General features: G+C 33.2%; 2 protein-coding genes across 2 annotated transcripts in view; one reads left to right on the top strand and one right to left on the bottom strand.

Moving 5' to 3' along the window:
- Positions 1-5,939: 5,939 nt before the first annotated feature.
- On the top strand, positions 5,940-16,887 carry HELRODRAFT_115175 (hypothetical protein; the record flags this gene model as incomplete). The annotated part of the gene is made up of 16 exons (XM_009029592.1): positions 5,940-6,075; positions 8,204-8,350; positions 10,319-10,461; positions 11,151-11,280; positions 11,504-11,703; positions 12,044-12,245; positions 12,351-12,476; positions 13,267-13,395; positions 13,472-13,600; positions 13,801-13,929; positions 14,131-14,343; positions 15,107-15,283; positions 15,590-15,904; positions 16,071-16,199; positions 16,281-16,406; positions 16,700-16,887. The coding sequence occupies exons 2-16, from the start codon at positions 8,299-8,301 to the stop codon at positions 16,885-16,887; spliced, it is 2,388 nt and encodes a 795-aa protein (XP_009027840.1). The 5' UTR covers positions 5,940-6,075; positions 8,204-8,298.
- A 2,948-nt stretch (positions 16,888-19,835) lies between these two features.
- The window catches only part of HELRODRAFT_180278 (hypothetical protein), a gene marked incomplete at both ends in the record, with an annotated part of 6,599 nt that continues 3,939 nt past the window's right edge, over positions 19,836-22,495 (bottom strand). The window contains 8 exons of the mRNA XM_009029593.1: positions 19,836-20,088; positions 20,252-20,327; positions 20,640-20,694; positions 21,038-21,090; positions 21,291-21,353; positions 21,483-21,559; positions 21,892-21,963; positions 22,287-22,288. Of these exons, the coding sequence (XP_009027841.1) occupies positions 19,836-20,088; positions 20,252-20,327; positions 20,640-20,694; positions 21,038-21,090; positions 21,291-21,353; positions 21,483-21,559; positions 21,892-21,963; positions 22,287-22,288 (651 nt within the window). The remainder of the gene's footprint in view (positions 20,089-20,251; positions 20,328-20,639; positions 20,695-21,037; positions 21,091-21,290; positions 21,354-21,482; positions 21,560-21,891; positions 21,964-22,286; positions 22,289-22,495) is intronic.

Below are 22,495 nucleotides of genomic sequence, written 5' to 3' on the forward strand. Positions count from 1 at the left end.
TCACACATAGACACACATACACACACACACACACACAAAACACACAACCATACAATTAAACACAATTATTAAAGGAGCTAATTTAATATACCTAGAATGTTTCAGCTAAGCAAAAAATTAATTCTCTCCAAAAGAACTAGCTTCAAATTTTATCAGCAAGCGATTTTAGCTAACTTAAAAAGTGTTTTTGTTTTATTTGGAAGGATCTGATGGAAACAACAACAACAACTACTACAACAACCACAACAACAACAACTTTAACAACAACGACAACTACAACAACAACAATTACAACAACAACTATAATTACAACAGTTTTCCTAATGACATCAACAACCCATTTTACGGCAATTACTACTACAGCAATAACAATAACGCTTATGGCATCAGCAGCAGCAACAACAACAACTTCTACAACAATTATAACAACGACAACGTGCGGAGAAAAAAATTAGTTGGCAATTTTAACGTGTTGGACGCAGATTACCAAGTTTCCGAAGACGATTACAAACAACAACAACAACAACAACAATTATTACTACAACAACAACAACAAAATCAACAACAACATTTTCAACAATTTTATCAGAACAATCAAAACGAACCTGGTAACGGTTACAATAACAACATAAATAACAACAACAACATCAACTACAACAACAAATACTATTCTAATTTTGAAAATAAAAACAACAACAATAATAATAATAATAATAATATTAATAATAATAATAACAACAACATCAAGAAAATTACATCGACGAAACGCCTAACGAATGACGTCATCATCGATAAAACTAGCAGAAACGGAAGTAACAAATATCACAGCACCAGTAACAATAACAACAACAACAATAATAATAATAATAGCAATAACAACAATAACAAAAACAATAATAATAATCAAAATCAAAATAATAATAATCAAAATTCTGTAAGAACGACATTGAGATGCCCGGACGGTTTTGAAGGTGCTAACTGCCAAACTGGTAAATTATTATTATTATTGTTGTTGTTGTTGATGATATTGTTGTTGTTGATAATGATATTGTTGTTGTTGTTGTCTTTGTTGTGTTGTTGATGTTGTTGTTGTGCTGTTGTTAAGGCATTGTTGACGCTTTTGTTATTTGTTTATGTTTGAGTTGTCGTTGTTACGTCAGCGTTGTTGTGTTGTAAGCAGCAGTGGCTACAACGACAAGAGCAACGACAGCAACAGCAGCAACTACAAATTTCAACAACATAAATAACATCAATTGTAATAAAGAACATCTATAAACAACATCACCCAACTAACAAGCAGATATAAACACCAGTAAACCATCACAGCATCCAATAGGAATAGACCCTAGATGCCGAATGAGTTATGATTTGTTTAGAAAAAAAACAACACAAAAAATAACAAAACAACAACAATAATAGTAATAACAACAATAACGTATTTAAAAATAACAAACAAAACACATCCTGCAAAGAAAATTAATGGTAGTACATTTTTTCACCCATTTGCAAAACGTCACTTGTATGTCAAGTCACAAGGTTCTGCTTCATTTGTCTGTGTGTGTGTTTGTTTGTGTATGTATGTATGTGTTGTACATATGTGTGTATGCTTTGTTGGGTATGTATGAGAAAGAGAGAGAAAGAGAGAAAGAAAGAGAGTAAGTTTTAAAAACACGTAAAACATTAACATTTAAATTGCTGTTAAACTCAAAGACGAACAATTTTAGATTTGTGAATAATATTTTTTGTCTGTTGGTTTTGAGTTTGTTTTCATAAAAGTGCGAAAATGTGTGAACATGATGTGTGTGTGTGTGTTTCTGTATGTATGTGTGTGTGCGTGTGTTTATCTGTATATGTGCGTATGTCTGTGTGTCAGTCTGAACACGTGTAAAGAAGATGATGATGACGTTGATAAAATGTTGACGGAAGAATTTTTCAAATTTAAAAATTTAACTCAAATGTTATGAATATAATAGCTTGCTAAGAAAGAAAACGAGAGAGAGGATGGTAAAAAAAAGAATGAGAGAGAGAGAGAGAGAGGGAGGGAGGACGAGAGAGAGGATGGTAAAAAAAAGGGAGACGTTTTACAAGACTTCGGTCTTTGATGAGAACATTCAAATAATTTATTTTTTCATTGTTAGACTTTTGCTTACCATAATCTGTTATTACTATCTTTCATTAATGGTTTATTATTATTATTATTTATTATTATTATTATTATGGAAAAAAATTATGAACAAAATAAGAACAATGAAAGAGCATCATCAATTGTTTTGTTTGCAATCATAACCTGCTTACATACGTACCTAGTACTTAAATCTTTTGGGTAAACTTTTTTATTATTGTTTTTGTGGTTTAACATTACAAATATTATTATTATTATTGTTGTTATTACTTTTGATTTATTATTCATCTTTTGCTGTCTTTGTTAATATTTTTTTCCATTTTTGTCAGTACATTTATGATTATTATTACTATTATCATTACTACTACTACTACTAATACTACTACTACTACTACTATTACTACTACTAATACTATTACTACTACTACTACTATTACTACTACTACTACTACTACTTTCTCCGTGGCTGCAGCGGAGGTTTGGAATAAACTGCCCGATGATGTCGTTAATAGTATGGATAAAAGAGACATGTTCCGAAAACGACTTAAACATCACTTTTTTGACCGGCAGCTTCTCGAACAGCGCCTCTGAGTTATACATAGCTGCTGCTACTACTGCTGTTGCTGCTGCTGCATCTGCTGCAACTATAAAAGCTGCTATTACTACAACTACAACTACTATTTATAATAAAACCCCAATAACAATAATAATATAATAATGAACCATAATATAAAATTAATAGTATCAATTATACATTCATATATGTAATCCATAAAAAATTGCCTTTAAAAGCATCTTTGAAAAACATTCAAAGGACATACAGAAATACACACCACACACACGCACACACACATACCAAAACATGCACGTATACACACATACATACAAACATATATACATATATGTGTACACACACTTAGATACTTTTTTCATAATATTTGATGTTTAAATGTTATTTCATGTTACTGATTTATGTACGTTAAGCTCATTCCATTCAGTCATTAATGCTGGACGATGACATCTCGAAACTTTACAAGTTGCCAATGTTTTTATTCATTCGTTTCATTTCTAATTCATTCATTCACACATACATTCATTCATTTATTTGTTCATTTATTCATTTTATTCATTCTCTCGTTCTTTCGTTCGTTCGTTCGTTCATCCAATCGTTCGTTTACTCGTTCGTTCTATGCCCATCCCATAGTCATAATTCACACCAGCCACTTGTCGGCGATGAGTGAAATATAATAATTGTATGATTATAACGCGAAGTTAGTCGATAATTCCATATCTGTTTGTATATATGTGTGTTTGTGTGTTTGTCTGTGTGTGTCTGTATGTATGTGTGTGTGTGTGTGTGTGTGTGCGTGTAAGTATCTGTGTGTCGATGTATTATTTTGTATTGTTGAGTTTCATTGCGTGTAATTATTTATTAAAGTAGTTAATTCGATTTTTAATTATTGCCATATTAAATCCGCTGTTTGCTCAATTATTTTTTTCTTCATATTCTTGGTGCAATTTGGATTTGGCATTTTAAACTAAAATATAATATAATTATTATATTATATAATAATTATATATCATAAGTTAGTATTAAGGCTTCGAATTGGTAAGGATGTTATCATTCTTTTTTGGATGTTTATTAGAGGTTTAGTGATATCTATTAGGACAGATTCTGCCATTTTTAGATGTATTGATATTAATATACACGCATGCACATTATATGTGTATTAGAAATGCAATTATTGATGAAAATCACAGTATGTACCGCGTTAGTTAACTTTCTATTATATATATTTATATATATTTTAAAAATATTTACATGTGTATTAAATTTTATATTCATTTTTATAACTAATACTGCATGCATTTGTTATATAAACTGTTTGTTATTTCGATTATTATTATTATTTATTATTATTATTAGTAGTAGTATTATTAATTTAATACGAAATATTATATCTCCATGTGGGTTCATATTAGTCTGCCATTGATTGATTCCCATGCACTTGACATGATATGATTACCCTTGCATTTTTCATTCTAAATTAAAATCTATTTATTATTATTATTATTATTATTAATCGTAAATTTCATTAAAACTCAATTTTTATTAAACTTCATTTCTTATTTCTTATTATTTTGAATTGTATTTTGTCGATTGAATAAATAAATATGTTCATTATTATTTTTGTTGTTATTGTTGTTGTTATTGTTGTTATCGTTATTATGAGAGTGAAGAGTTGAAACAGTGCGGAAACTCTAGAGGTCCAATCTCTGACGTTAAGGTCAGAGATTGGCCTCAAATCACCGGCGACAGTTAATGCCAAAAGTTCGGAGGGTGCCCCAAAAAATAATTGATTTGAATCTGGCCTGGTGCTAATGGTCTGACATGCATAAGAGGACAGATGAATGTTGTGTGTTTGGAATGATGAAACAAGTTTTGGCCTAGGTTGGCTGTAGGTAACATGCCCGTTCTAACAGTAGTAATGGGTTGTGGATTCAAATACCTGGAAAAAATCTTGTAATTGTTGTTGTTATTATTATTGTTGTTGTTATTATTATTGTTGTTGTTATTATTGTTGTTGTTTTTATTATTGTTGTTGTTATTGTTGTTGTTATTATTATTCTTATTATTTTTATCATCCTTATTATGTTTCCATTATTATTTTTCAGCTAAAACCGACCAAACGCCAACCACCACAGTCGGCAAAAGAAATAAATTTCTTAGTAGCATCATCAACAACGACAACGACAACAATAATAATAATAATAATAACAACAACAACAACAGCAACGAGAAACCGCCGATAAATAGAATAACAACCATAGCTAACACGATCAACCAGGCAGCTGGTTTAACCTTGCTAGTGGATAAATTCAACAACAGCAATGACAACAATAAAAACAACAACAATAACAATAATAATAATAAAGATGATGCTGATGCTGATGAATTCGTTCAGAACGACGGAACACCGATCACAATGAATCTACACTACACGAAGTTTAACAACGACAACAACAACAAAAACAACAACAACAATAATAATAATAATAATTCAAACAACAACAACAACGTAAAATACGCCACAAGTTCACAGCGTTATTATACCAGCCGTCAAAGTAACAACTACAGCAACAACATCATCAACAACATCAACAACAACAACAACGTAATCAGTGATGGCGTCAACAACTACAATAACAACATAAAATACAACAAATACAAAAGTTCAAGCAACAACCATATCAACGCCAACATTAATGACAACAACAACAAAAATGTTAGAAGTACCAGAAAGATCATAAACGATGTAATCATTACAGACAGTGACGACAATAACAACAACAAATTCAACAACAAATTCAACAACAACAAATTCAACAACAACAATAACATCCGCAACAAGCCATCATGCACCACGTTTAACTGTCAACATAAATGCATAACAATTCACGGGAAGCCAAAATGCATCTGCAGAAGAGGTTACAAAGCCAACAAAACGAACGACAAACTCTGCGAAGGTGTGTGCCATCTTTATTTTGTGTTGTTTTTAGTTGATGTAACACAACAAACACGCCAACAACAACAACAACACTACTACCAACAACAACAAATCAACAACAACAAACACACCACCAACAACAAACACACTAACAACAACAAACCCACCAGCAACAACAAACACACCAACAACAACAAACAAACCAACAACAACAAACACACCAACAACAACAAACACACCACCAACAACAAACATACGAACAACGACAAACAAACCAACAAAAACGACAATCCTCCAACTACTAACCAGACATAGACGAATGCCAGGAAAACAGAAGTGGATGCAGTCAGGCTTGTTTGAACAAGAATGGAGGTTTCGAGTGCCTATGTACTCTTGGCTACAAGCTACTGGAAGATAAAAAAACTTGTCATAGTACGCTTGCCCGTGTTCCTTCATTCCATTTCCTTAAATTCAAATTTTGAAATTGAACAACCGAGTACTTCGTACTGCGTCTTCTATTTCAAATTATCAAGTTATGATATAGCAACTATTCATAGGTCTACTTTGTTTTATATCTTTCGCGTGTTTCTAATTTTACTATAGAATTTGCATACTTCGCAAGTTTGAGATATTATAGCTTATAAACAAATAGTACTTGTAATTAAGTAAATAAAATTTCAAAAAAGTATATTTAAATTGTGTAAATTTGAAGTATTTTTTACGACAAATTAGGAAACAGTTACAATGGGTAAGATTGTTTAATTTCAATTTCTCTTGTATATACGGCAATAACTGTCTTTGAAAAAACTACTAGATAATGTTGTCTTAGTAAAACTACTGGGTAATCTTGAAGTCTGGCAGAGGCTGAGTTCGAACCAGGTTCCCAACGCAATTGATTCTAAATGATCTTAAAACTATTTATCTTTGAAGATTGAAATAACGCGATGCAACCAACACAACGTACAATACAATTTTTCAGAAATTTCTAATGTACAAGCAGCAATGACTTCTTCCACCAACAACAACATCAGCAGCAACAACATCAACAACAACAACATCAACAACAACAACATCAACAACAACATCAACAACAACAACATCAACAACAACAACATCAACAACATCAACAACAACATTGGTGATTACATCAACAGAGACAACAGCATTATTTACAGAAAAGGTAACAAAAAATACAACAATGACGACAACAATAATAATAATAACAATAATTACAACAATTACAACAACCTCATGAACAACAAAAACAACATGAACTCAGTAAAAGTAGACTACGATTACAATGAAGTCATTCTGAACAACAATTACAACAACAACAACAATAATAATAACAACAGCAATAAAATCAGAAACAGAGAGGTCGACAAGTTACGTCATCACAGACGAAAATATAAGTTTAACTCCCACAATGACGTCAGCGGTGATGTTTTTAGCAACAATGACATCAATAATAATGACAACAGAAATACGTACAACATTAACAACAACAACATCGTTAAAGACAGCGGGAATGACATACGTAGATTGAATGAAAACATGAAAAACAACAACAACAACAACGATTTCAACTACGACTACGACTATAAACTGAAGGACACTACCGTCTACAAGTGGTTGCCACATCTTCCACGGCAGTTTCCGTCACAGTCGTTACTACCACCACCACCATCATCATCATCAACGTCTTCATTATCATCATCGTCATTGTCATCATCTCAATTCCTACCACCATTCCAATCCTCATCATTTTCACCATCTTCACCATCATTATCATTATCATCATCACCATCTTCACCATCATCATCATTATCATCATCACCATCATCATCATCATCATCATCCTTTCAAAAAAATCCTCAACCAAAAATGAACAGCCCAAATATTATTGACGACGACGATAAGAAAAATAATCATCGTAATGATCTTGTCTTTTACGATGGTAATAAAAATAACAACAACAACAACAACAACAACAACGACAACAACAATGATACCAATAATAATAATAATAACGATGATGATAATGATGACGATGACGACGACGACATCATCATCAACATATCGAACCAAAAAAGCGGTAAATTTGATATGTACATTTCAATATATTTCGAAATACATACTATAAAATATTATTATTATTATTACTACTATTAAGAATATTAAAAATAATATTCATTATTTATTTTTGCCAATGAAACAGCTATCAAGAAAACAGAATTTGGAAGTTAGTGTGTGTGTGTGTGTGTGTTTGTATGTGTATGTGGTGTGTGTGTATGTGTTTGTTTGTGTATGTAGTGTGTGTGTGTGTGTAAATGTTTGTTTGTGTATGTGGTGTGTGTGCCTGTGTATGTGTTTGTGTGTGTATATGAAGACGAACGAAGTTGACGAGTTGATGAACGACGCGATATAAGTTGGTGAAGGTATGATGGCTGGGATGTATTAAGTAACTTGTACGTGAGGACGGCGAGTTTAAATATAATGCCTGGTAACCAATGTAGTTGAATGAGTTGAATTTATCTCCCAGCAGTCTGGGAGATAAATTACTGATATTTAGAACAACTTTTGCAACTCTATTTTGAGCACTTTGAAGTAAAGTTAAAAGGTAGGAAGGAAGACCGTATAGAAGAAAATTACAATAATCTAAACGTGATGGTACATGACATCGAGCCAGAGAAATTTACGAATATGACGAATAGTCCACGTATAATTGTTACAAGATTTGATCAAAGCTAAGACATGAGAATTAAAAGATAGAAAAGAGTCAAAAGTAAAGCTTAAAAATTTAAGTTTAGAGGTTGAGGAGTGAGAAGAATCAGCAAAGAGAACGTGCAATGGGGGCGAACATTTAATAAGCTGTTGCAAAGTACCAAGAAACATTTCTTCAGATTTGTGGTGATTTAGCTGAAAAAAGTTTGATAAATGCCAATAGTTAATGACCATAGTACATGCATTTAAGTTATCGGACTGAGATATATGATTAGAAGTGAGAATTTTAGCTGTTATACATGTGTCGTCAGCGTATTGATGAAAGAATAAGCCAACAGGGGAGGTGTAAGAAGGGAAAAAAAATGGGACCAAGGACAGATCCTTGAGGAACTCCAGTAGATGAGGGGAAGCTAGAAGAAGAATGGGGACCAAGTTTTATATATTGAGAACGATTAGAAAGGTGAGACTGAAACCAGGATACGCGAGTTCACAATTTTTTCATAGTTTAAAAAAATTTCTTTTAAAAATTTATGAAATTTAAATTAAAGTATTATAATTATTTTTCTGCCAAAAATGTGTAAAAATGTTTGGAATATTATTTCCCATTTATATAGCGCTTTATCAAAAATTCAATATCTGAAATGCCTTCAATTTTTTATTGCTTTGTATAACTGATATATTCATTTGTTTTGAATCATTGTTAAAAAAAGTCATAAAGTAGATATCATAGATAAGGCTTTTGGGGAGAATAAAAAATAAGGACTTCATAAATATTCTAATAATAGCAATAATGATGATGATAATGATGGAGGTGATGATGATGATGATGATATGATGACGAAGTGATGATGATGACGACGAAAACGATGATGATGATGATAAAAATAATAATAAGAATAATAATAATAATGATGATGATCAAATTCTTGCGGTGATGTAATTCTAGCGTGATTAATTACATAACTCTCAAGGTGGTGAAAAAATTAATTTTTTTAAATATATTTTTAATAAAAATATTGCTCCTATTGGCATTTTCCTTTTTCCAGTTCAGACGAAGCTGTAAAAAATTATTTTTTCAAAATATTTATTTTTTTCTTCTAAAACTAGTGTTAGAATAGATAAGAGTTGAACTCTGTACGTGTTTGTGTAAGTTTGTATATGCTTGTAAAAGTTTGTATATCTTTGTATAAGTTCGTATGTATTTGTATAAATTTGTATATGTTTGTATGAGTTTGTATATTTTTGTATAAGTTCGTATGTGGGTTGTATGTATGTTTTTTTATATGCTTATATGTAATTATGTATGTTTTTGTGTTTATGCGTTTGAAAGTGTTTGTATATTTTTATATTTTCTTTATGTTTATATGTCTGTATGTGATTGTATACGTTTGCCCCTATCTGTTTGTTTTTGTATATCTGTGTATGTTTGCATATTGGGGCATATTTGCATATGTTAGCATGTGTTTCCAAAAATTTTATAGAGATAAAAATTTTAAATTTTAATAAAATTTAGAAAAATTTAAATTTGAAGTGACTGAAAAATTAATAAATAAAAATTTTCACAGTCCCGGAGATCGATTTCAATGATGTAACCATTGGTGAGTTTGCTTCTTTGTATGTCTCTGATTGTTTGTTTGCACGTTAAAGATGTTATCTTATTACAAATTTTTTTTAATTTTCCCAAAATTTCCACCATAGGATTAATTTAGAAATTTGTTTCAGAAATAAATAAATAAGTAGTACTACAACAACTATTACTGTTACTGCTGCTGCTACTACTACTGCTGTTGTTGCTGCTGCTGCTACTACTACCACTACTACTGCTACTACTACTACTACTACTACGATTACTACCAATGTTATTTTTTACGTTACTGTGATAACTATTACTTTAGTTTTAACATTTCAAATAGTTCATGAAGCACAGTTGTAATGTTGGTTTTTAAACTACAAACTACCAAAGAATGCCCCGTGGGTACGTTCGGTCTTAGATGCCGCCTCAACTGTGATGCCTGTGCAAATGGCGGGGAATGCAACAAAGAGATGAATGCATGCGAATGTTCGGAAGGATGGGCTGGTGTCCTTTGTGCTTCGCCCTGTCCTGAGGTTGGTTGGTCGGTTGGTTAGTTGGTTGGTTGATTGGTTGTTTGGTTGGTTAATTATTTGGTTGGGGAGTTGGTTGGTTGGTTAGTTGACTGGTTGATTGGTTGTTTGGTTGGTTAATTATTTAGTTGGATGGTTAGCTGGTTGGTTGATTGATTGACTGGCTGATCGGTCGGTCGGTTGAAGAGATGCAGCATGATTTTTTTTAAATTGTCTGTTATTTTCCAATGTACGTGCATTGTTTGCTTTTGTGTTATTTCGTTGTTGTGCAACGAAAACACACCTCTGCAGTCAATTAAAAATTGCTGGTGGCTGCCGTGATAAGTGATATGTTGAATGATGCTCATGCATTTGTCAGCAGCTTCAAAAATCATATCATCTTGTCAAGAATAAATTAGCCGTTTCGTCTTTTGTTATTATTTATTATGTGATGAAAAGTGAACCAGACAGCAAATATTTTAGCGGCGAAACTTCCCTTCGTTCGTTACAGACATGTGACATTTCGTCAAGTAGGGATGTGACCTATATAAGAAGATGGTGGTGTCCGTTTTGTGTCTTTGCTGTTCATATTGACGTCAGCAAAAAACGTTCAAAAAACAATTAATGTTTCAAATTATTCAATAATTATACAATTTGGAGTGAACTTATCTGGTTGGTTGACTCTTTAGTGTCGCAACTTTTAAATTTTGCAGGGTTTCTACGGCAAGGGCTGCAATGAAGTTTGCAAATGCAAGAACGAAGGAAAGTGTGACCACGTGACCGGAAGTTGTACGTGCCCTCTGGGGGTCAGTGGAGAGTTTTGTAGGGATGGCTGCCCTGCTGGTCAGTTGGTTTTTTTTTAATTTGGTTTGTATCTAATCTCTGAAATGAAAGACTGACAGTTGTGATTAAGAGGCTTGGAAACAAGAATAAACTTTTATAATTTTTTAAAAATTATTACATAAATATTCAATTGTAAAAATAAACCGTACAAAACATAAAAAAAAAATAAATTAAAATAATTTTTCACCCACCAACACACCACACCACCGACAACAAACGTCAGGTTTTTACGGCGAGGATTGCAAACGCCGATGCCAGCAATGTTGGAGCGGCAGGTGCCACAAGCGACACGGCTTCTGCATCTGTCCCCCCGGCTTCTTTAGCCACAACTGCCAACTGACCTGTCCAGCTTGGAGCTACGGTAGCAACTGCCTCAAAGGATGTCGTTGCGTAATGGAAAATTCCCTGGCATGTGACAAGACGGTTGGTTTTTGTTTGTGGAGTTTTATGGGTATTTTTTTCTTTTTTTTATTGGTTTTTCAAAGTTTTTTTAATTTTATTAGTCTAGTTTTTAATAAGCATTTTATGGGTATTTTTTGAATTTTTTAATTTAATTAAAATATCTAAATGAAGTGTCACAAAAATTATCTTTCGTTCTCTAGCAAATGAAAAAGTTTTTAGATATAAATCAGAACCACGTCGCATCACATGCCACTTCGTTCAAGAAACATTCTTCCTATTAAATTAAACTACATAAAAAAAAACAAGAAAATAATTTTATGTAAAAAAAAATAATTTTCAAACTCAACATAAAAATAAAAAGAATGGTAGCTGCCAGTGCAAGCCGGGCTACCGTGGAGACATGTGCCAAGATGTATGTGAGGATGGAACGTGGGGGGAAGGTTGTGCCTTCAAGTGCTCATGCGCATCATTGTCATCACTGACGTCATCATCTTGTGATCACGTGACAGGCCAGTGTGCCGCAAAATGTCCGGCCGGCTGGCAGGGAGAGAACTGTGACATACGTTGGTGGTTTTTTAAATATTTTTGTTTTTATTAAATGGCAACAATATTTTTTTAAATAAAAGTAAGTAAATTAGTATGGTTATAATCAAATGAACTTCCTCCAGCATGTTCTTCCGGATACTACGGACTGGAATGCCGAGAGGTGTGTGCCTGTTCAGGAAGTCCGTGCGACATTCAAACGGGAGCGTGCCACTGCATGCCCGGAAGGATCGGGATAACTTGCGAACAAGGTTTTCCAAGATTTGGAAGTCATACGTACCTGTATATATATATATATATATTTACAATATTCTATAAATTCTACCGAATGTTTATTGAACATTCGGTAGAATTTATAGAATATTGTAAAAATTATGGTCTATTACCAACATATATATATATATATATATATATATTGTATGGAATGGTTTGCCACGGTCGTTGAGGGTGTGCGATTCAGGAATTGAAAACTTTAGGAAGAATTTGAAGACTCATTTATTTAACCAATAACTGTGAACTGATTTATTTGTGGTTTATTTTATCTACTTTTTCAGCTATTTCTGTTAATTATAGGATAGCGCTTTTGAAAAATTAACACTTTTATTTTTAATAAGCGCTTCATAAATTTTAATGATAATAATATATATATATATACATATATATATATAGCCCTTCATATATATATATATATATATAAATTGCACATTATGTTAATTTTGACATGAATTATAAATTTACTTAAAAATTGTGTTAGAATGAACAATTTGTGAACGCTGGCCTGCGACACAAGAATTTTGTTTTCTTTTAGCTTTGGTCTCCTAATCATTACCTAATTATTATTAATTTGGATTGATTGAATAAAATTTGATTTTATATATATATATACATATATATATATATATATATATATATGGATATCTCTAAGCCCGATGTTGTAGTTGTATATGTGTGAATTAAGTGGAATTATATGGTTCATTGAAGAAATAGATGTAGTGATCACTGTGACAATACAACAAACGAACAAAAATATAATTTCAACAGACTGTCCGCCAAACCATTGGGGTGTCGGTTGTTCGAAGATGTGCGAATGTGAGAACGAAGCCCTGTGTGACGTCATCAGTGGTCACTGCGTTTGCCCCGCTGGCTATTTCGGTCGGCGATGTGAGGAAGGTGAGGGTTTCTGTCATATTTCGATAGTACGATAGCCCTTAAATACTTTAAAACTGATCGGTCATCATTATAAAAGTCTGCCCACATGGAACGTACGGAATGAACTGTGAAAGAGAATGCGAGTGCATGAACGGTGCCACATGCAACCACGTCACGGGCCAGTGCACATGCCCGCTCGCATGGACTGGCCAGTTATGTGACAGGCGTTAGTTTCTTTCTATCTGAGACTATTTTTTGATAAATTTTTTGAAATTATTTGTTTTAAATGTTTTCAAAATTTCTAAACCTTTACAAAGTAACTAGATGGAGTCTAGTATACTTGTCACTAGCTTAAGCATTATGTAATTCACATCACATCAAACGACATCACATTAAACAACATCGCATTCCATCCCATACATCTAGCATGTCCGCCAGGGAAGCACGGAATGAACTGCATGCATCAGTGCACATGTAAGAACAGTGCCGAATGCGATGCTGTCACTGGAAAGTGTTTGTGTACGTCTGGTTTCAGTGGGGAGGATTGCTCTGAAAGTAAGATTTTACAGAATTACAAAATGTAGACGCGTTGAATGTTTGTCCTAACAAATGCAAATATTTAAAAAAACCATTTTTTAGTTCTTATTTCAAAAATTTAACTCTTTCATTCACCCGCTCATTCATCTTTCTCTCCATTTAATTCACCCACCCACCATTTTTTATCAATACTTCAATTCACTTTCCACAAAAATCCAGAATGCCCTCAGGGGACCTACGGTCAGGGCTGCCAGCATCAATGCACGTGCACCAACTCTGCCACATGTGACCACATATCAGGGACCTGCCTCTGCATCGCGGGCTGGCACGGTCTGCACTGCGAAAAAAAATGCCCCGAGGGTTTTTACGGTGACGAGTGCCAAAAAGTCTGTAATTGCCGACTCGGGCTTTGCCATCACGTGACTGGGGATTGTAAATTTGGTGGTGGTGGTGTTAGTGGTGGTGGTGGTGATGTCAGTCAAAGTTACGAAGCGAAATCCGCTAGAGGAACTAATAATGTTAGAGATCGAATTCATACGAATGTTGTTTCAGAAGTCGCAAGTACGATGTCTACTACTTCTACAGATACAACGACTACTACTAAGGCTACTACTACTACTACTACTACTACTACTACTACTACTACTACTACTACTAACCCTACAACAACAACAACAACAACATCAACGACAATTGCAATCATTTCCGTCAATGATACATTACAACGAAACATTTCCAGCGACAATAACACTCACGATGACATCATTACGGATGATGATGCAATCGATGACGATGATGTGGTTAGTGATAAGAAAAATGATGATGATGACGATAACAAAGTTGATACTACCGATGATAAAAGCGATAATGAAACAGTTAACAACGAAGCAAGCCCTGAAGATGATAATAATGCTGATAACGTTAACGACACTGATGATAATAATAACACAGATGATAATGATAATGATATAAATGATACTAATGATATCAATGATACTAATGATATCAATGATACCGATGATAATGGTGATGAAGAAGAAGAGGAAGAAGAGGAAGAGAGTAACATTGAACATCAAACTGACGGTGAAACTTTAAAAAACTTATCTTCAAACACACACACACTTCACACAAACACACAACACACACACAAACACACACACACAACACATAAACAACACAAACAACTTTCACACAGACGGATACACTTGCTATGGGGGCTGGACAGGATCCTTGTGTAAAGTGGAATGTCCCAAAGGATATCATTCCTCGTCCTGTCAGGGAATTTGCGACTGCAAAAATGGCGGGTTTTGCGATTCGGAAAACGGAAAATGTCGCTGTAGAAGTGGCTACCATGGCGACAAGTGTCAATACCGTAAGTAGGGTATTTTGCTTTAGGTATTTTAAATGGTGCGTGTTGTATTTTAGCGTATTTCTTTGGGTAATTTTGTATTTTGGATGGAGTAATTTGAATAGTGAGGTTTTGCGAGTTTCTGAAGAGTTAGCCATGCAACGATCAAGTGCTGTGAATTAGTTCTAATTTGCGTGCATGCATATGCAAACAGAAATCTTTCATAACTATAATAATTGTTTCAATGTCTGCTCTCAGATAAGGCAAAAATTAAAATTTGTACGTAAACCTCTGAGTAAATAAAAAAAACACCTAAATCCACCTCTGCAGAATGTCCCCAAGGATTTTATGGAAGGAAATGTGATGGCAAATGCAAATGCGTCCAACCAGATGACGTCAACGGCAGCTCATCTACCATCTCCTCCAACAACAACAACAACAACAACAACAACTGTCATTTCATCACCGGAAAATGTTTTTGTCCGGCTGGCAAAACCGGACCAAGATGCCAGAATGACTGTCCGAGTGGGACGTACGGGATTGATTGTGTCCATAAGTGCGCCTGCGAGAATGAAGGTGTATGCGACGTTGCGACGGGCGCCTGCGCGTGCTCTGCCGGATACACCACAGCCACCTGTGGCCAGCGTATGTGCATGCATTCTCTTGTTTTTTAAACTTTTTAAAAAATGTACCTGCTTCTCGCCTACGTAATGTATGTTCTGTGATAGGAGATTGAAGATGACAACGAACTGATTAAATGGAGAATGAGATGATAAAAGTTTAACACCTCAGCGTCCATATTCATTCTCAGGCTGTCCTCACGGAAGGTTTGGCGCCAACTGCATGAACGTCTGCATCTGCCAGAACAACTCAACTTGCCATCACGTGACTGGTCAGTGTACGTGCCAACATGGCTACTACGGCGATCTCTGTCAGAATGGTGAGTGGTTTCGGAGTTGTGATGGTTGTTTATTTTTACAACATTTGTACAAAAGTTATACAAAAATGTGTACATGTACAGTGTGCGAAGAAAACACGTACGGTCTGAACTGCGAGTCGAAATGCACATGTGGGAGGGGCAAGTGTGATCATGTGACCGGAAAATGTACATGTCCTCCAGGCTACAGTGGTGACCAGTGTATTGAACGTTAGTTGAGCTGGTTGATCGTGTAATGTTTGATTGGCTGGTTGGTTGATCGATTGATTGGTTGGTTGGCTGGTTGGTTAGCTGGCTTGTTAGTTGGCTGGTAGGTTGGCTAGTTGGTTGGTTGGTCGGTTAGTAGATCTATTGATTGGTTAGTTGGCTGATTGATGAATTAGCCGGTTTTAAGCAATGTAATCAATGTAATAATTGTTATTTTATATCATTATCGCAACAACGTCATTGTCATCATCAATCACATTCATCTCTTTAATTAAAACAATTTGATTTGCACGCAGCATGTAAGCCAGGGACATATGGACCTGGTTGTGGCTTCCAATGCACCTGTCCAACAAATAGATGCCACACAACAACCGGTTTGTTTCTATTTGGTGATTCCATTAATAATAATATTAATAATAATGGTAATAATGGGAACATCCTTTTATTTTCTAACTCCAAATACCAAATATTAATAATGAAATAATTATAAAATCTTATTTAATCTAAAATGCTCGTCACCGCAAATGAGTACATTTTAGAGGGGCTGGTTTAATTGTTCAATTGGGGTTCAATCATTTTTATTATTTTGGCGTTATCAATCAAATTTTATGGTAAACATAGAGTTGCAATAAAGTTAATAAAATACAATAATATATTTTATACAGTCTGAACCTTGTCTCTATATTGCTCGACATAGTAATAATAATAATAATAACAATAATAATACTAATAAGTTTTTTGTTGACAGGAGTTTGCATATGTGACAATGGCTTGGTTGGTTCTAAATGTGACAAACGTTAGTTGAGTTGTTGATGTTGTTGTTGATGATGATGTCGTTGTTGTTGTTGTTGTTGATGATACCGTTGATGTAGTTGATACTGTTTGTTGAATGTTTCTGTGTTTTGTTGGTGTTGTTGATGCTGTTTGTTGAATGTTTCTATGTGTTGTTGATGTTATCTGTTGACGATTCTGCTGTCGTGTAAATGTCATCTGAGGCATTTTCAAGTTTTTTGCAGTTATTCAGCTATATTTTGATAATTAATTTGACAATATTTAAAGGCGAAAATTTAACTTCGAAATTTTTGAAATTTTGTATAGATCTTTCCTAAGCTCAATAAGAAATCATAAAGATGTGGTATCGGGATGAAGATGATGGTGATGATGAAGAAGATGACGACGACGATGATGTTGTTATGATGAGGATGATGATGTTGTTAATGTGAGTAAAGACGCCAATACTGTCTTAGTATTATGTTTGTTATTATCATCATCACTTTTATTTTATAGCCAGCTACTAATATTTATTTAAAATAATTTAAGTTTTAATCGTTCATTCATTCATTCAATCATTCATTCATTCATTCAATCATTCATTCATTCATTCATTTTCATTCATTCATTCATTTTCATTCATTCATTCATTTTGTTTCGCTTGTTCATTTATTCACTCACCCACTAGCCTAATTATTTATTTTAACAGCATTTTTTTAACACGCCTGTATATTTAGCAAAAAAATAATCCCATCAACTCTTTCTTTCTCTCTCTCTCTCTTTCTCTCTCATTCTCTCTCTCTCATCCTCTTTCTCTCTTTTTCTCTTTCTCTATCTATCTATCTCTATATCTCTATTATTTAACATCAATCATTATCGTCGCCATCTTCATCATACAATAAACCTGCATCAACTTTTAAAAACTCAACAAATCATCATCATCACTATAACTAATCTACTGTTACACACGCGCACACGCAGACGCGCAAACACACACACACAGCCATTTGTGTCTTGCTCATAACCCTTACAATTATAATTACACATATTTAATTATATTATATTTTTATATTCTATTTCATTTCAGCTTCATTTAAGTGCCTTATTTTAATTTTGTCTTAATTTTTCAAACTCTGCTTTCAAGCTTTTAACCGAAGAGGCATTTATCTTTTAAAAAATATATTGAATTATTTAAATTAATTTTTAATTTAATTGATTTAAAATTTGATAACTATTATTAATTTTTACTAATTAAATAATAAGTTTTGTCAATTTTAATATTATTTTTTATCTTATGCGAAGAGAAATGTTTTAGGTTTGTTAGACGTAAAACCGTTGTCGAAATAATTGTTTTCCAATTACGTTTATCAGTATAGAATCTCAAATTACAATTAATTAATTAGTCAATTTTTAATTAATTAATTGGTTAAATTTTTAATTAATTGGTATACCGCGACTTAAATACGTTTAAAATTACTTTCAATTTGACACGCCCACATGAATTGTGGCCAGAACATAAAGATTAATTAATTAATTATATTAATTAATTAATTAATTAATTAATTAATATAATTAATAAACTACTTTTACTTTGCTTTTCTCACAACTGTTCGTCATCATCATCTTCGTCGTCATCGTCATCATCAATCTCATCATTTCATTATCTTTAATATAACCGTTGTTATTATCATCAAAATTTATTATTATTATGTCAAATAATTTATTATAAAATTATTGAGATGTAATAATTAACGACCAATAGGACTAGATATGCTAGAGATTTGTTTTAACCATCACCATTATCACACCATCATCATCATCATCATTATTATTGTTATTGTTTTTACTATGATTATTATCATTTCATTATCGTCATTACAGATGATATATCGAAATGAAAATCGTCTTTAGTTTATTTTCAAACTTTGACAAACAAACACGCACACACACACACACACACGCGCGCACATACACGCCTACAGGCACATACACACACGCACACACACAGAGACACACATACTGATGATGATGTTTTTATTTAATTATCATTGACACCACTTTTATACCAGCTACTGGGTAGTGTGCTATGTTTGACAGAAAAAAAATAAAAATAAAAAAAAGAAGAAAAAAAAAATCCCTAACGTCATTTTTTTGAATGAATAAATAAATAAACGATGAAAAAGAATTTATTAATTGTACCGACATTATCATCATCATCTTCATCATCCTCATCATGGTGATATCACCATCCAACGTGTATATCATCACCTATCATCGTATATCATCAGCCCATATCATTTCTATCAAGATCATTAGTTATAAACCTAATCATCGTCATAATCATTTTTACTATCATCATCATCACTCCTATCACTACTATCATTATCATTACTAAATCAGCCATCAGTGTCCTAATCAAATACTTCATCATAATCGCAATCGTCATTCAGTCAGATACAATCTACCTAAGATGATTGTAGCTTGTTTTTTTTCATTCAGTTCATTTTTTGCCTGTGAAATAAATACAAAAGTATAATTCATAATATAATTAATAATATAATTAATAATGAAATTAATAATATAATTAGTAATATAATTAATAATATAATAAATGACAAATAAAGATGAATAAATGATGAAATATAATACTTTTCAAGACATTCATCTTACAAAAAAAATAAAACCAAATTTGTGTTTCAAATATAAAAGTTCTAAATATAATAAGAGTGTACCCATTGTAAGCCATTTTGGAACAGCTGTCGACTTTGAAGCAGCTGAAGCTGCTGACATCGAAGCAGCTGTGCCAACAGCTGTGCTTGCAGCTGTGTCAGCAGATCTTTGGTTAGCAGCTTTGTTGCTAGTGGTAGTATCACTGACGTCCATGGAGGAAGATGCTGAAGAAACTTCAGATAGGCTGGTCGGTTTGTTTGTTCATTCATTCATTTATTCATTCATTCATTCATTCGTTCGTTCATTCATTCGTTCGTTCGTTCGTTCATTCGTTCGTTCATTCATTCATTCATTCGTTCTTTCATTCATTCATTCATTCAATCACTCATTCATTCGTCCATACTAACAATTTATGAACGACAGCTTCTACGCTCAACCTAGACGAGATGTTACTTGCAAGAACCTCTTCCATTATCAAACCATCTATAACAAAAAAATCCTTATTTATTTGTAAATAAATAAATGAAATACAATCTGTCGAGACAATTGTTTTCAAGATTTTAACAGGGTATTAGATTTAGAGATAATAATAGCGGCAGGGCAGAGTAGTGGTAAGGTCTCTGTCTAATGATCTGCAGCGACCGCGTTCGAATGCAAATGAGGATAAAATAAAAATATCGATTATTACGAAAGGTAATTATCATATTATAATTAATGTGATGATGAAATATGAATTTAAACTGTAATATATGATAAAATACGATTTTGGGATGAAGAAACATGAAAAAATGTCACCTGATTTTGTGCTTGAGTAAGTAAGATAAACTCTCGTCATGGGTACCATGCCACTCTGTTTATTGTTATTGATGTTGTTGTTGTTGTTGATGTGATGTTAAAGAAATTTTAATGAGATGTTAAGGTGATGAAATGTTAATGAGGTGTTAATGAGATGTTAATGAGATGTTAATATGATGATAATGTGAAGTTAATGAGATGTTGATTTGATGGTGATGTTGTTTTTACAGTTTTGTTGTTGCTTTTAGCTTTGCAGTTGTAAAAAAAGAATCAAAATTTCAAAATTGATATGAGAGAGAGAGAGAGAGAGAAAGAGAGAAACAGATAGAGAGAGAGCGAAAGAGAGAGAGATGGAGCAGATATATCAGATAGATATCATATATCATCATCAGGCTAACTTCGAGTAGAGTTGCCGTCATGTCATTTAACGTCTGCTTCGGTGGAGTAGTGTCTAGTGATAGTGATGATAATTGTGATGACGACGACGACGATGATGATGAAGATGCTGGTGATGATGATAGTGAGGAAGATGAAGAAGAGGAGGAAGAAAAGGATGATGACGATGAAGATTACGGCGAAAAAGAAGATGATGACGATGTTGATTAGCGATTGAAAAAGGAAATTTGGAAAGAAAAATTTTCAGTAACTAACAGAGTTCGAAGTCCAGCCTCTTGTCTACTAATAACTCTCGGACAAACTTGTACAATGCATGGACTGTAAGTGTGTGTGTGTGTGTGTGTGTGTGTGTGTGTGTGTGTGTGTGTGTGTGTGTGTGTGTGTTATCATTATCATCATTAATATCAATATCATTATCAGCATCATCGTCGTCGTCGTCATCATAACCTGTTTCTCTTGGTCTGAATACTGCTTGAGCTACATGTCTGTCTGGGAACTGAATTCTAATGATAACCCTGCTGTATCTAATGAATGAATGAATGAGTGAGTGAGTGAGTGAGTGAGTGAGTGAGTGAGTGAGTGAGTGAGTGAGTGAGTGAGTGAGTGAGTGAGTGAGTGAGTGAGTGATAAATGAACGGATAAACGAATTAGTAGCTGGTTAAATCGATGAATATACACTCGTGAGAGGAATGAATGAGGAATCAAGAAATGAATGAATGGATTGATCAATCATTAATTTATTCACTCGTCCCGCACATATAAACAAAGAGAGAGAGACAAAGAGAGAAAAAAAAAAGAAGGGAGAAAGAGAGAAAGAGAGAGAGAGAGAGAGAGAGAGAGAAAGAGAGAGACATACTTGGCCATCTTCATTTCCATTTCCATTTTTCTCATTGCTTGCGTCATCAGCGGTTGATCCGTCAGATGTTGACTGGTCGTAAGTTATTTCGAATGAATGAATGAACGAACGAACGAATGAATGAAAAAATGAATGAATGAAAAAATGAATGAGTTAACGAATGAACAAACAAACTAATGAATGAACAAGCGAACACGAAGGAAAAAATTGAAAAAAATTAATGAATGGCCGAAAAATTTTGAAAAAAAAATTTCTGAAAGAAAGAAGTGAAATAACAAAACGATAACAACAACAACAACAACAACAATAATAATAATAACCAACACATTTTTATGCAGATCCCTTTGTAAAACTTGCAGATCATTCTCCGTTACGTCGAAGAAATTGTCAGGAACCTCTGTCCAAAGTGGGGAAAAAAAACTACCATCACCAATGAACGACATACACACACCTCACATAAACTTATGCAAACTTCATTCCCTCTAAATAATAATAATTATACAATTGGACGATAATGACAATTATAAACAAAAATAATAATAAATAATAATAATAAATAATAATGAATAATAATAATTAATTAATAATAATAATAATAACCGGT

This window comes from Helobdella robusta, assembly GCF_000326865.2.
Source record: "Helobdella robusta unplaced genomic scaffold HELROscaffold_60, whole genome shotgun sequence".
NCBI classification, from domain to species: domain Eukaryota; kingdom Metazoa; phylum Annelida; class Clitellata; order Rhynchobdellida; family Glossiphoniidae; genus Helobdella; species Helobdella robusta.